Source organism: Cenococcum geophilum (assembly GCF_001692895.1).
Source record: "Cenococcum geophilum 1.58 unplaced genomic scaffold K441scaffold_112, whole genome shotgun sequence".
NCBI lineage: Eukaryota > Fungi > Ascomycota > Dothideomycetes > Gloniales > Gloniaceae > Cenococcum > Cenococcum geophilum.
The window spans coordinates 13,695-28,437 of record NW_027137670.1 but is presented as its reverse complement, the minus strand read 5'-3'; the positions used below and the strand labels follow the sequence as shown (position 1 = coordinate 28,437).

Below are 14,743 nucleotides of genomic sequence, written 5' to 3'. Positions count from 1 at the left end.
CACCAGTAAAAGAAAGGGGTAGTCGTAAATGGAACTAACACACGCGAAGACAGAAAGAGGAAGGACAAGATCAAGTAGGCGAAGACTTAAGCCGCTGGAAATAACGCCGATTGCACCGGTAATTGATTACCCAAGCCAGCGAAAGTATAGAGTATGAAAGGAAACCAATATCCAGACCAGGTGACTTAAGACAAAAGTAAAAGACAGTATCAAGATACTTGCAAGCCGTATTTAGATCATGCTCCTTCATCACACTCTACCGTCGTTAGTCTCTACTATTACTCGAAGACCTCGGACGTTATGCGTCTTACCATCAAAGCTACCCTAAGCCAGACAACGAGAGCCCAGCCCACCTCCCCGCTGAAAGGAAGAGACCTATTCACACATCGTGAGACGCGGGAAGGAAGGTCACTGTTCCGACGGTGGGGACAACTGGATTGACGAGACCAGGTTCAGGGGCAAGCCATGTTGAAAAGAGGCAAGCCGAACGAAGGCCAAAGAACAAGAGACTAAAAGCTACAGTGACACTAGAGAAGATGATATGAACAAGACAAGAGAACTAGATGGCCATACTATAGTCTTCGATGTCGACAGAAACGGCAGGAGCACAGTCCTCTGAAGCCTCAACAACATTGCCTGACACCTTCACCTCCTGTTCGAGTTCTTGGGGAACTGCAGCACTAGCTGTCTCGTCGGTGTAGATTTGAATCTCCTTTTCCACCACCTCTTCGACCGTCTTCTCTCCCGCAGCAGATTCAGACTCCGGCTCATCCAGGACGGTAAAGTCAAACTCCTTTGATAGACTGGACGGCTTCTCAGGCGCCGCATCAACAGTGACATACGACGACGCGTCCAAGCCAGGACCATAGTAGTCCGCAGCAGGCAGGTCCGACAATGGTGAACGGTCTTGATCCATTGCATCCTGAGCGAGTAGACGACGAAGCTTGGGCAACTTGACTGATTGCGGAGTAGCTTCTGGCATGGGAGCGGAAGAGTCTGCCTCAGGGGCGTCGACGTTCGCTGAGGCAGTAGCAGGCGCGATAAAGAAATCTGGTGGCGGGATGTTCTCCTTCCCTCGCTCCATCTCCTCGTTCCTCCGCTTCTTTTCGCAGTCATCATCGGAGCTAATGTCAAGCGTGCATGCCGAGTGCTCCATCAAGTTAGTGGCCTCCTGTTCTGGAGTGTCTTCGTGGATATCGAAGAACCATGACTTGGGCATAGTCTCTTCGAGCGTTGGAACCGCTGTTTCCGGAATAGGAGTAGATTTCGGCGTGTACGAGGGGATGGTGCCACTGAGAGCTGCATCGATGGAGAACGGAAGCGCAGGGCTGCTGTTGCGCGTGAAAGAGGGTGGATCCACACGGCGGAAAGGTGAGCTGGATGTGCGCCGTTTGGACAGGAGGCCAACACGCTTGTGTTTGGGAGAGCCCCGGCTCAGACTGATGGGTGTTGAAGAAGTAGTGTTTAGAGAGGACAATGCCTTGCGCACAGAAGGAATCGGCGCAGGTGTTGAAGAGATTCGTCCTGAGGAGATGCTTGAAGTGCTAGTTCTAGCCGACTGGGACACGGAGGTAAGCATGAACTGGGAAGGCTTCGATAGTCCATCGCTGGTCTTGGAGCGCTTGGTAGGAGAGTTAAAGACTGAAGGATCAATATTCTCAGAGTTGAAGTCATCCTCGAAAGACGAAGGTGGGTATCGGCGCTTGCCTGTGCTTGACTGGGTTGGCTTGCCGGGAGAAGAGAAAGATGTAGGAATAGCTATTTATGTATTGTTAGTAGACCCGATAAAATAAACTCGACGCGTCCCTCGAGAAATGCAATTGACTGAATTAAGCATACCATTCTGGCGATTTTTGATATTGGAGAGCGATTGGAGCCTCGGGGTATCAAGTGCAGCAAATGGCTGACGCGTAGCGACGTGAGTGGCCATGTTGACGGCCGTTGTTGACAATATTTGGGTTTCGAAAGGAAGTTAGAATTAAGATAGTAATTGCAAATCTGTCAAAGATTGGCTTTGGAATTGAGCAGTTTATGCAGTTAATTGAGTTGGCCTTGGGTAGTCGAGTAACTGTGGAGAGATGCCGTTGAAGATTGTGTCCGGTTGGAGATGAGACGCGGCTTAAATGGAAAGAAACGCGAATAGGTAGACACACTCGAACGACGGTGATGGGCGAATCTAGGACCTTTCTGAGGCTCTCTAGAAGGAAAACTTCACGGCGGAAGGGTGAATGAGAAAAGGGAGGACTTGGGAGGAGAGCAAGCCTGGAGAAAGCATAGAGAGCGAGGGCGTGGGAGGAGTATATCGGACTCTGGAGGCTGAGGTTCTCAGTGGGGATGCGAGCACTATGACCGGAAGAGGCAAAGGAGTTTCAGGCAAAGGGAGGACGAGCGAGGGTGCGAGCGTGGGTGCGCGCGTTGAGCGTGTCTTTTTGGCGATGAGGGCGCCCGGCAATTGCAGCTCTTCGCGTTACCTACGCCCGCCACTGCAGCGCACGGCACTGCATTAATCTGCAGTCAAGCGGCTTGAGCCCCAGAACCAAGCAGAAACTTGATCCTGCAGTGCCTTAGGCAGGTGCACTCGCCGCCACATTGACTTGCAGACAATCAATGCGCTCAAAAGTACTGGCTGTCGCTGGCTGTCGTTGCTTGTCACTGCATCTCGTTGCATTAGCTCTCCTGCAATCCCTCGCGCCGCCTTACCAGGTTACGCGCAACGCGCACGGGAATGAGAGGGAGCGAACGTGTTGACTGGGCGCACATTGAGTTTTCTTATCCTAAGCCGAGCGCTTCCTCGTGTGCATTTTATGAAGCTGCTGTGATCAGCTTGTGAAGGGGTTGTTGCACCACCTTCCGTGCCATGTTTATGGGAGGGACACACCTGGAATCAGCAAACGCTAGCCAGCAATTGCATTTCTATCTATTCTCCGTAAACGTTCTATACCGTTTAGTTTCAATAAGAACATATCTGCATATTTAATCATCGCAAGGAGGACCGTCTTCTCGCATATCACGTTCGTCAATCGGCGATTTCACACTCTCGGTGTTTTGACGCGGCTCAGCTCCATCTTGCCCAGAGGCCTTCGAAACCTCTCACGGAGCATTTCCCTCTGCATGCAAGCCTTTTATGCATCTTGTGTTTCTGCATACTCGTCATGACTGAATCAATTGACATTAGACCTGTCATCCGCCAGTGGAACGCATGCACACTTGCGTTAAGGTCTGCTTCCTCGCAGCAATGTTTCGCCACCGTATATTATATCGCCAAAGTGTATGGCATGCAAGAATCCTTTAGGCTGGGATGGCTAGCACTATTGAGTTGATATTGTCCTCTTGAAGCAAGTTAGGTTGTCACTGGAGCATAAAATCCTTGCCTGCCTTTCCTAGAACAACACTAATTGGCCGCCATTCTTCAGCATACAAGGACCTGCTGACTTGCAGGTCTGATAACTACAATCTACATATATATAATTAAAAATGCTACCAAAGAAATCTAAGAAAGGATCTTCATGAGGCGTCATGAATGCAGTCAGGCAACACTTTTACCATTCACAGCCATCTTGCCACTGGCCCCACTCAACTGCTATTGACAGCTCCTCACACCCTCAAAGCTTCGCCTCAAGCTCCTCGAAATCACTCAAATCCCTCACTGGCCTAGCGCCCCTGCTAACTTCCAACCCTGCCTTCCAGACATGCACATCCTTGATAATAGTAGGCGTCGTTCCGTTCCCGATCTTCATGTTCTCTTCTCCAATAATCTTTACCGGCGCCTCCGGACTCTTTGGCTCCGGTCCACTCGTCACGCCCTCCTTCTCCGTTTCGGCAACGGGGGGGGATTTAGGCGAAGACTGGGCCAGCATGTGAACGGCAAGTTTAGCGCGGACTGGCGAGGAAGGAGAGATATAATGATTGAAGAACTCAATCAGATCTGGTTTGGTGAGAGGTTTGAGTTGTGCAACATCATGGTCCGCTAAGGTTCCAAATTAGCTAAAACAGTCCGAATAATAAAACATGCTAGATGATATAGAGCGAACTTACCCTGCTCGAAATCATAACATTCGCTAACTATGTGATCCCAAAACCTATTACTTTCCTGCGTCAAGTTCTTTAGTTTCTCTAGGCGCTTATTGATGAGACTCCTCTTGTGAGCCTCGAATTCCTCCTCCGGCATCTCCTCCAGCATCTTCTCAAAGCCAGTTAAGAAGGCATCGATCCTCCCCTCCAAGTACTCTGGGTTCTTCTCGCTCTGGATTAGGATGCGGTATCCAGCCCACATATTGTTGACGCTCACACCGCTGAAAACAACATAGCCGAGTTGTTCTTTCGTACGAAGTTGGTCGAAGGCTGGCTCATCTGTCATTTGTGCTGTAAGAAGGAGCTTAGCCCGCAGGGTGCGGTCGGAGTTGTTGCCAACATAAAGCAGATATTCAATGCAGTGATTGACGTTCGCTAGGTCCTTCAGATTTCTCTCATACACGAAGTTGCTAGCTGGTGGGAATATGAGGGAGCGACGGATGGGCCATTGAGCTGGTGGGAGTTTTCTTGGTTTCAAAGTCAATTCGACCATATCTGTGAGCTTTAGAGCATCTTCTTTGTAAAGATTGCCATGAGCAAGCACCTCGATGTGGACCTGGCTGAGTAGCTGAGGGAAGAAAGAGCGGATATCTGCGGCCGTCACGCTGGGTAGCTCGGAGAGGAGTTGCTCATTGACCCAGCCTTTTTCGCTGTTAAGCCACCTGCTGTATGTTCCAACCTGATGATATGGTTGTTGGAAATCCCAGTTGCGGAAATTCCGCATGAGTCTCTCTTTGATAATGTGGAAGCGTTCTTCACGAACTTCCAAGTCCCGCATTGATACTAGCACTTTCTCCAAAAGCACTGGCATCTTGTCGTTGTAGCCGCTCACAGACACATCCAAACCAAGTGAATGCGCGACAATTGAGTAACCAAGTCCTGATATCTCAGCGTCGTATGAATATTCCACTAACACGTCCTGAACCAGTTCGCGGTAGAGATGGGTTACGACAGCGCTATGTGGCGTGAGGCTAGCAAGAGGCGATCGCAGCGCGATATGAACATTCGCTTTAGGAACCCAGAACCTATCGTCCTTCTTAAACCAGGTCCGTACATTCTCATCATTTCTAATAAGCCTCGGTATCTTTGAAGGTTCCTTCACATCCTTCTTCTCCACCTCGAGCCTATTAGGAATGAATTCGTTCTTGTGTGGAAGATGAAGTTCAGCGGGACGCTCGCTTGCTGAGCTTTGAGCAGCACTTTTGATTTCCGCCAGGAAATCTTCAGGTATTCTTTCACACTTGTATTCAGTTCCGTACCACTTTTCTTTCTTGTCCCAGCCTCCCGGAAAATCCTGACTTACCACAGTGAGCCGGAAGTTGTCCGGTCTAAGGTAAGACAATGCTTTATTGATAACTTCAGGATTGAATTCACGGATGAGACTAGGCCCACTAAGAAGGCGTTCGCGGGGATATGGCTTCTGCATGATTCCGCTGAGGGAACTTGTTGTCCTGCTAGCTGGACTTTTCTGCTTGAATCGGAAATCGACCTCGCTCATGCGCTTAAGCTCATCTACAATCCATTCTTGGGGTGGCCATTCACGTATCATGGCGATGTACTGGAATACAATTTTAGTGACCTCTTTGTAGTGTTTCAAGCCGTCCTCGGTGAGTTTGATAGAGATACTGAAAAACGCGGATCCCGGACAAAGTGGCATAGACCCAGCGCCCAGTCCATTTGCCCAACCTTTAGCTTTGATATAAGCAAGAATGCTTCCGGTTCCCTCGTGTCCGATAAGGTGGCTGAGATAACGTCCTGGTTGTGATTCGTAAAGGTTCTCTTCATCTTGATATGGGAAATACAGCTCTAGTACACGCATTTCAAATACGGGTTTTGCGAATATTTGCATTAGAAGCTCATTCTCTGTATACGGAGAGACGTCATCCCACCGTTTGCGAGGAAGATTCTTGTTGCGTACAGGCGAGAACAGCTCTTCAACCCAATTCTCAAGGTCGTCAAGACTTTCCCTTCCGAGTACTACCAACTTCATCCGATTTGCAGAGTAGTGCTTATCATAGAACTTCATAAACTCGTCTCGGATACGTACTCCTCGAGCAAGTGGTTCATCATGCAGAGTCTTGTAGCTTCCTGTAGAAAAGTGGCAGTAAGGGTGCTTCGGGCTTGAAAGAGACTTGTTAAGCTGGTGTAACCTCCAAGTGTCACTTTGAAGATTTTTCTTGTTCTCTGAGTCCACAGCTTTCAGCTCCCTATCCAATGTCTCTTCCGAGAACAGCGGCGCAATAAAAAATTGGGCAAACCGGTCAAGTGCTCCATATAGGGGTGATTCTGCCTTCAGAGGTGATAGGCCTTCTTGCGTGCTGCTTGCAGACGACGTTTTACTTGAAGGTGTTGAGGATGCGGCGACTTCAAAGTAGTAATTCGTCGAGGTGGCTGCGGTGAACGCATTGGAATAGCCAGAGTGCGCCGTGAGATATTGATTATACGCGTTTTCTTTTGGGTACTACATATGGGCACACTGTTAACCTCCATCCGGATACTGATAGGCAGATGTATGTTGAGACACAGATGGACACAATGCACCACAAAACTATGTAGGTCACTCTGCACAGACTGAGATAACACGTTTTCTCGTAACATAATTGCACGTCTTATCGGTTGTTCCTGACTCACTTTCTCTGTACCCATGAACAGCAAATGCTCCACCGCATGGGCAACGCCCGGCATGTCATCCGCGTCGCTAAAACTCCCAACGTTAACATCCAAAGCACCGCTGACTTTATCCGTGTCAGGATCATGTATAAGTAAAGCCTCAAGCTGGTTCTCAAGCCTTATTACTCTGTATGACCGATCATCCAACGCTGGTCTCTCCAAGTCTTCTGCAACTCTGTCCGGCGGCGGCACTTCATGGTTGTTGAGAAGCTCGTTCATGATGACTGGGGAGGCCGTATTGAGGGATCGAAGTGTTGATACTGGACGGTGTGTTAGTGGCAAGGCTGTTGGAGCCAGAAGGCGAAAACTCTTAAGGACAGCACGCAATAATGGCAATAATGGCGCAGCGGAGAAAGGAGAAGCTGAGAGATTGGACGACGGCGAGTGGCACCAGTGTGAGGCTGACGGTGGGTATATTAATGAGTGATTTTGAAGACAGCCACGCGCTATCAAGCAGGCATGCCCCAGGTTCCGTTTAACTTGCAGTGATGGCATCCACCTGGGTGGATGGAGTGCCCGAGGTCTAATAAGAGGGAGAAGGTTGTGAAACTGGAAAAGAACGACCCAGCTCGGAAAGGGTGGCCAACCAAAGAAGAACGGTTCAATGACAAATGCAAACAGAGATAAATGCAAATAGATACGTGTTCACGAAAATTGGAGAGAATGAGTGTGAATCCAGTCAGCGATCAAGGAGCGTCTCTTTGCGGGAAGAATGCGGGTGTGCCGGCTGGATGCCGATGATAATTTAACGTAAGCTCGGACCCCTACAACTCGGTACCTCCTGAACCCGGCCACAAACCAAAAATCAAAACCATTAACCCGCCCCCCATTTTCTATATAACCAACCGTTTAATGTAGATCAAAAGAAGTAGAACGAATAAATAGCTTTTTCTAATTTTAAAGCTAGTAAATTTAAATTTAGTATAAAAGCTATATATACAGGTTTTTTTTTCTTTTAATAATTAAATTAATAATAAAAGCTATAATAGATTATATTAATACTAGTAATAATTAACATTTATATAAAATGTCTTTTGTTAATTAAATACTTATAAAAATTTATAAAAATTTACTTATATATATAATTATAGGGCCGTTAAAATCGGACTCTATATAACAAAGCCTTATAAAAATACTATAGTAGACTTGTTAATGGGCTAGGTATATAGATAAACAAAAGCCAATAAGTTTAAACATTATAGAGTGTTACGGGATACCCCCGTAACACCTTATATACACCTACCTGTTTCCACCGACTTAGTAATTAAAGACCGGTCACGAGATCTCAAACTGCCGCAATCTACCGTAATCCGCCGCAATCTACCGTTCTCTACCGAAATCTACTAAGTCTACCGAAGTCTACTAGAACTGCTACCTAAATTATATCCTACTCCGTATATAGTACGTACCTATTAACCTAGCAACTAGGTAAACGATATATACTCCTTTCTCTTATTTTCCTACTTTCTTTCCTTATATAACGTCTTAACCCTACTACGTAGTTTATATACATAGCTTAATAATATCTACTTCGTTATATATTATCGTCGCTTATACTTACTTTGTAATACTACGTTGCGTTAAACCTATACCCTATACCGCCTCGCCTAGCATATAGAATAACTTAGAAGCCCCTATGTCTATAACCAACCTATTATTACGGCACTGTTACAGACCCTAGTCAGGGGCTTGTCTTGGGGCTTAGCGCCATGTATATAGACGTGTCCTTTCCTCGACCTTCTCCCAGTCCTCGTCTTGGAATTCCAGTTTAGTAACTACCAATAGATTCTGTTCTGTTGACCGAGCCTTTACACCTATACGCTATATTTACCGAATAAATAAGGAGCCTATAATAGGCCTTTATGGAAACTCTTACCTATTAAGAGGCTCGATATTAAGTATAATAGAAATTTATAGGATATTTATTATTAGGCGTTAGGTATATAGGTATAATTAGTAAATAAGCTTAGTTATAGAGTATATACCTAATAGATTAACTCTAGCTGTATTCTAAGAATTACTATAAAAAGAAGACTATTTACGGTAGGGCTAAGGTTCTTTAAATATAATTTCTAACGCCTAGGAAATCCTTTTATACGTATTATATATATTATATATAAAGTACCTCGCGTATCCTACATATCCTATATATCTTATTATATAATATTATATAACTCGTCCTACTACTCGTTATATATTTCTACTGGGTCTATCGTAGCCCGTGCTATCTCTAGTAGCCCCATCTCGCCCGATCTTAGTATTCATGTCATTCTCAACGTAAGGTCCGTAATAGGAAGATATAGTTCCTTATTACTATACTATTTATTAATACTTTACATTTTAGCCTTGCTAGTTAATGCGTAAATTTAGATATTATCCTTAATTCCTTTAAGAGTCTAAGGCTCTACTAGCCTTACTAATTATTAATTAAACATATATATTAAAATTACCGTGTTTTTTTGGCAGAAAACCAGGATATTTTAGTGCCAAGCTTTGAAAGGATTTAAGCATACGCTGGATGTTACCTAACCGACTCTAATTAGGTATCCAAGTCACATTTTAATCCGCTCAACACCTTGATGTCCTCTTTCCCTGCCCGATCTACCCAATCATTCCTTTTACTACTATCAGGCTTACTCTCGCAAATTCGAAGTGCCAGATACGATACGTTTCGCTTGATTAATTTGCAGCCGTCCATCATGGTGCTCGAAGCGGGGTATCCCAATACCACAGGCTTTCGGAAGGTCGTCAAAGTCACTGTCATGATTAAAAAGAAGGAGGGAATGTCAGATGAAGATTTCATAAATCACTACAACAACGTTCATGCGCAGATGGCAGCTCCGGTTGTTCAGAGAGCTGGCGCTATAAGCTACAGTTTGGTAATCCCTCCATTGAAATCCTATCTACGCCATGGCCAGCGTATTCCCTGTTTTCTTTGTTCTTAACTGTAACTTCGCAGACGTACCATCTCCAACGAGACCGCAAAATGATTCAAGACATCCTCCATAACGAAGCAAAGCTGCTAGATTATGATGCTATTTGCACTTTTGTTTTCCCAGATTACAGGTGTTTGGCAAAATTCTTGTACGATAAGGAGTCAGCGGCGTTAACCAGCGACCATGAAAACTTCATGGACGATAGCCAGATGAAAATGATGGTTGGGGATGAGTATATGGTAATTGAGGATGGCCAGAAAGTTCAACATTAATCCCATTGCACGTAGTTTAATGATCCTCACCGGAAATTAAGAGACGACTGAGGTTAGGATTGTAACCGCAAAGAAAATATGACAAGTCGCCCTAGTATAACAAGAGGCGTATCTCGAACCTGAACTCCCTGTCGCCCTTCTAATATTCTCAACCTTAAGCTTAACCCCAGCCCCCCCCCCTTATCTCTTGATCTACATGTTTTCTTTGGTTAATTGCTGGCCTGGAGAGGGCAGTTGGGTAATGGGCGAGGCTGCCCGTGACCAAAAAGGGGGCCACAGATCTGAACTGAATTCTCCTGAATGTTGGCCCCGAAACTCGGATTCTTCCCTCCTGTCAAACAAGTAATCGGAGAAAGGTTATTCTTATCAAGTACTACAGTCCGTCACTGAGCTCGAAGTTGGATGGATCCGTTCTCCTAATCATAGCCGATTTCCTAGATATATGGGGATATTATTCAGCCGGCCAGAGATATGTGGAGAGAGACGTGTTTGTGGTTGTTAGTTGTCGAACGTTGAGGTCACTGTCAGGTACCACCTTATGACTCACACCCTGTTTCTATTACCTATTACCGACTGAGTGGCAATATCAACCTGGTGGCGATTGAGTAATAGCTCCAGAATCGTCGTCAGCGTCGTCGTCAGTCCTTTGCCCCGACCTCATGTATATAGAGAGCTTCTAGAGCCAGCTTCAATCGACAGAGTTCTTATGAGTGACTTGTCCGTCCGACATTAGTGCTATGTGGTAATCTAGATCGAAGGTCTCTAAGTGGCGGATAACTCTCAAAGGCACTCATATTAATGTACGCAGAGACCAGCGATCTCCCCTCTGTTCCTATTTTATACACCCAACGCCTCCATGATGTCCATGATGCATTACGCATTCTAAAACCAAAATCAGCCCAAGTATATAGTTGGCCGGCTTTCCAGTCTGGAGTGTCTCCCAAACCAGGCATTATTATCTCAAACCAAGCTTTCCGAGTAATTCGAATCATACATAATTGCACCCTCTCACATCTTCTCTCCCTGGATCGTCGCCACAACCTTCCTCGAGTGCCTTGCGTCTCTGAACTCGAGATACCATATACCCTGCCATGTCCCCGTAGCTAGTTTGCCATTACTGATAGGAACCGTGACACTCGCCCCAATCAGGGCGCTCTTGACATGTGCCTAAACCAAGATTCTACTTAGCCTTTGTACACTTCCAACTCCACACCTCATCCCTTTATCCACTCTAGCTATTCCGTAATGGAAAAGTTTGGTGCAGCAAAGACTCACCGGCATATCGTCACTCCCCTCCGCATCATGCCTATACAGTCCCTTCCCCACCTTATCCTCCGGCACGATCCTATCCAGCGCATCGCTCATATCCGCGCGCACATCCTGGTCCCAGTTCTCGTTCAGGCTCAGCGCGCAGCTTGTGTGTTGCACGAACAGGTTCAGCAGCCCGACCTTGTAGTTTTTGATTTCCGGCAGCGACGACACCACGTGGTCGGTGATAAGATACGAGCCGCGGGACTTGGAGGGCAGCGCGATGGTTTTCTGCGTCCAGCTCATTGTCGGGGAGGGCGGTGATGTGGTTGTGCTTGAAGAGGCGCAGATGTAGGGACAGGAACAGGTAGGGGTGGGGTAGGCGGGCGGAGTGGTGGAGGAGGCCGAGAGGAAGGGTTTAAAGGGGGCTTTTAGGAGACCGATGAAGAGATTTGGGAAGAAGGCGAGTACGAGGACTGTGAGGAAGAGGAGGCTGGTTGTTGGTGAGGTGGTGGAAAGAGGCATCTCTAGAGCTCGAGGATTGGGAAGACGTCACTGGTGTGGTTATTAAGCGAGCTTGGAGGAGGCTGGTGAGAGGACTTCAAGTAGGGTCGAATTTGGTGGAGAAAGTCACTCTTTGATTTTTAGGTAATTGGTGGTTTTGTTGTACAGATCGCTCTTAATTGATTGGGTGGGTAGATTAAAGCAACGGGTCTGTAGTGAAAGGGACGAGATGAGCTCCGGATTCCGGACGGAGCTAAAGGATACGGTACTACACTATATACAAGTTTCAAATCCTTGCCAATTCAGCATTTTACGGCTAGCCGAGTGGCTCATCCATAATCCGCTATAATTCAGGCACTTCCGCTGGGTCACCCGTCGGCCTGAGGGGATATGATGTTGAGGGTAATGACTCGAGGTGCTTCCTGTGGTGCTCGTGTGCCTATGCGAGTTTAGCATAAGCCAATTACACAGCGCAAGGATCCTCCGTAGCAATTAAGAGACATAGAGGTTGGGATTGGCATTTTTGGGGACTTACGAAGGGTAGCCCGCAGTAAGTGCACCAGCAAATCTGTGGCTTATCCACATTGATAAAGATCTTCGGGTGTCCGAGAGGCCCACCACCACCATCGCAAGATACAACCCTCTCCTTTGTCCAGCGGACGGGTTGTTTGTGAATCAGCTCAATAGCTGCGTAGGGTCGAGGCTATATCAAAACATCAGTCTACAATCCCCTCAAGGCGAAATCGCCTTTTCCAATCTATTCACTCCCAACGGCCATCCTCAAATTGCCACTCCCTTCTCCGTGTCAAAAAATAAACACAAACGTACCTGATCCTCCATAATTGTCTGTTCAAACCTTGGGCCCGTCATAGCCACCTCTCTCGGCTGTTGATTCCGACTCCAGATTCCTTTTTTGTTTGGCGCCTGTCGATTCGGGGCTTGCATGACTCTCAACTCCTCTCCTTTCTCTACGCTCTCTTGGAGGGCCTGGTCGAAGCTGCCTTCTGACGACGTGGGAGCCGCATTGGTCGCTGAGACATTGGGTTTCGGCGGTTTCGGGGATGGGTCGTTGGCTAGAACTTGGTTGACCGAGGTTCTGTAGGCGCGGAGAAGCGGCCGGGAGAGGAGGAGCGGCGCGCGAGCGCGCAGGGTATGAGTAAGCATTGCGAGTGTAGCAGACTGGCTGCTGCAGCGAAAGGGAGGAGATGGTTGTGGTAGTGAAGTTCGAGGTCCACCGTGGAATGTGATGGCTTGGCGAGGGCCAAAGCTCGGATTTTCATTGAGACAACTTTCTCGCCCTCAGGTCTAACACTACCTAAATTATCCATTACAGCCAAAATCGCCGGACTTGCGAGCATAAGAGCGCATACTGCTCTTAACTAACTTTGAACTACAGCTGCAAAAATATCAAACTCGCCTATCATGGCGCCTCCAGCGAAAGAACCTAAAACCATGTCCTCCAGACTTCTTACCATGAAGGTATTTTTCTATACAACCTCTTCCCTGAATTTATATCTCTGACACGGCTTCTCTAGTTCATGCAACGCTCCGCCGCGAAACCTACCAACACACCCAGCACCCCTTCCACCCCTACAGGCCCACCTTCCAAACGACAACGGCTCTCTACCAGATCCTCACCCCCAGCAACGACCTCCTCGGATTACGAAGCTGTACGAGCCGCGCTAGCTGCCGAAGAGCTTAAGCGCGCGCAAGCGATTGAGCGACAAGCTGCTGAGGCAGGAGAGACAAGATGGGTGCTCAGTTTTCGAGATCCAGAGGAGAGTGGGGAAGGGAAAGGAAGGGAGCCAGCGTTGAAGGTTGTGAGTGCTGGTTTTGCAGTGATTGATGCAGTTGGAGATGGGAAATTAAATGAGGAAGAGGAAGGAGTTGGGAGGACGGTAGGGGGAAGGAGGAGGTTTGGGAAGGTTGAGGTAAGATTTGTTCATCCCTTGCCACACCTTCTTTTGAAAGCGTTATTGAAGCACGTTCTGTGCATGAGGGAGTTTGACTGTTTGTGGGTCCTAATGTGTTACAGAAACCTCAGGACGCAGCTTCCTCGTCTGAGTCTTCAGATTCAGATTCGGAACTTTCAGAAGACAACGACTACGATCCTGATGACCCAACTGCAAGCCTAATTCGCGCCTCCCGTCGCGAAGCTGCCGCCCAAGCGCACGCCGACCGCAAAGCCAAGAAGCGCGCCGCCAAAGCCGAAGCAGCCAAGCTGGCAGAGGCACGGCGGCGCAAAGAGGTCAACCTGAATAAGGTGAGCTCGATATCTTCAGGCGGAGGTCTTAGTGGGAGAAGCGGCGGTGGAGGTGGCGGTGGGGTTGCGAATATTGAATGCCACAAATGCGGTAAGAGAGGCCATATGATGAGAGATTGTCCGCAACGTGGTGGTGGCAATCGAAGAGGAAAGAGGCGGATGTCTGGCGATTGAGCTGGGAGCAGGACGCGGATATTTGCAGAACTATTTGAACACTTGGCACTATATGGTATGCGATGCCATAACCCCAAGCGACTGAGCGGACTTAGGGTAGAGTTGCGTCCATCGCTGCCTAGGCGTTTTACCACATTACCACACNCTCATGCCACGTCGGCCGTAAAACACACGGAATGGACTGAGGCAGTCCTTAACTCAGACCTAGTTTTCCCAAGCGAGACTCAATAGTACCACCGGTGTAGACTGTAGCAAGCTGCACTAGAGGGGAGAAGGCGAGTCGATTATCGGAGCCATTCTCCTACAGAGCATGTCTACCGCTATAATTTGATATAAGATAGTGTCGAGATTTGCGTTTGGAAGCAAGAAAGGACCCGTCAGAGAGCCTAGCGTCAGTATTACGAGCTCATATGGAAACTGAATTGACCAAGTGCTTTTTGATTGATCAACTATGGAGACTTTATCGCTTTTCCCACGCATGTTGCATTATTAAACCTCGCGGTTATTGCAAGACTCGACACTGCTTGCCATGTTGCATTATTAAACCTCGCGGTTATTGCAAGACTCGACACTGCTTGCCATGTTGCATTATTAAACCTCGCGGT

General features: G+C 47.5%; 5 protein-coding genes across 5 annotated transcripts; 1 reads left to right on the top strand and 4 right to left on the bottom strand.

Moving 5' to 3' along the window:
• Window positions 1–559: 559 nt before the first annotated feature.
• On the bottom strand, window positions 560–1,930 carry K441DRAFT_683126 (uncharacterized protein; the record flags this gene model as incomplete). Its single annotated transcript, XM_067651657.1, has 2 exons — window positions 560–1,758; window positions 1,840–1,930. 2 exons carry the CDS (start codon window positions 1,928–1,930, stop codon window positions 560–562), a joined length of 1,290 nt encoding a protein of 429 aa, XP_067496215.1.
• Window positions 1,931–3,324: 1,394 nt separating this feature from the next.
• On the bottom strand, window positions 3,325–7,447 carry K441DRAFT_671903 (LuxS/MPP-like metallohydrolase). Its single transcript, XM_067650489.1, has 3 exons — window positions 6,703–7,447; window positions 4,036–6,532; window positions 3,325–3,967 (listed from the first exon to the last, which is right to left on the bottom strand). The coding sequence occupies exons 1-3, from the start codon at window positions 6,958–6,960 to the stop codon at window positions 3,603–3,605; spliced, it is 3,120 nt and encodes a 1,039-aa protein (XP_067496214.1). The 5' UTR covers window positions 6,961–7,447; the 3' UTR covers window positions 3,325–3,602.
• Window positions 7,448–9,294: 1,847 nt separating this feature from the next.
• On the top strand, window positions 9,295–10,057 carry K441DRAFT_671902 (uncharacterized protein). Its single transcript, XM_067650488.1, has 2 exons — window positions 9,295–9,620; window positions 9,701–10,057. Exons 1-2 carry the CDS (start codon window positions 9,321–9,323, stop codon window positions 9,947–9,949), a joined length of 549 nt encoding a protein of 182 aa, XP_067496213.1. The 5' UTR covers window positions 9,295–9,320; the 3' UTR covers window positions 9,950–10,057.
• Window positions 10,058–10,630: 573 nt separating this feature from the next.
• Window positions 10,631–11,515, bottom strand: K441DRAFT_671900 (UPF0047-domain-containing protein). The gene is made up of 2 exons (XM_067650487.1): window positions 11,225–11,515; window positions 10,631–11,116 (listed from the first exon to the last, which is right to left on the bottom strand). The coding sequence occupies exons 1-2, from the start codon at window positions 11,501–11,503 to the stop codon at window positions 10,958–10,960; spliced, it is 438 nt and encodes a 145-aa protein (XP_067496212.1). The 5' UTR covers window positions 11,504–11,515; the 3' UTR covers window positions 10,631–10,957.
• Window positions 11,516–12,044: 529 nt separating this feature from the next.
• On the bottom strand, window positions 12,045–12,865 carry K441DRAFT_597892 (NADH-ubiquinone oxidoreductase; the record flags this gene model as incomplete). The annotated part of the gene is made up of 3 exons (XM_067645083.1): window positions 12,045–12,140; window positions 12,237–12,404; window positions 12,530–12,865. 3 exons carry the CDS (start codon window positions 12,863–12,865, stop codon window positions 12,045–12,047), a joined length of 600 nt encoding a protein of 199 aa, XP_067496211.1.
• Between the last annotated feature and the right edge of the window lie 1,878 nt (window positions 12,866–14,743).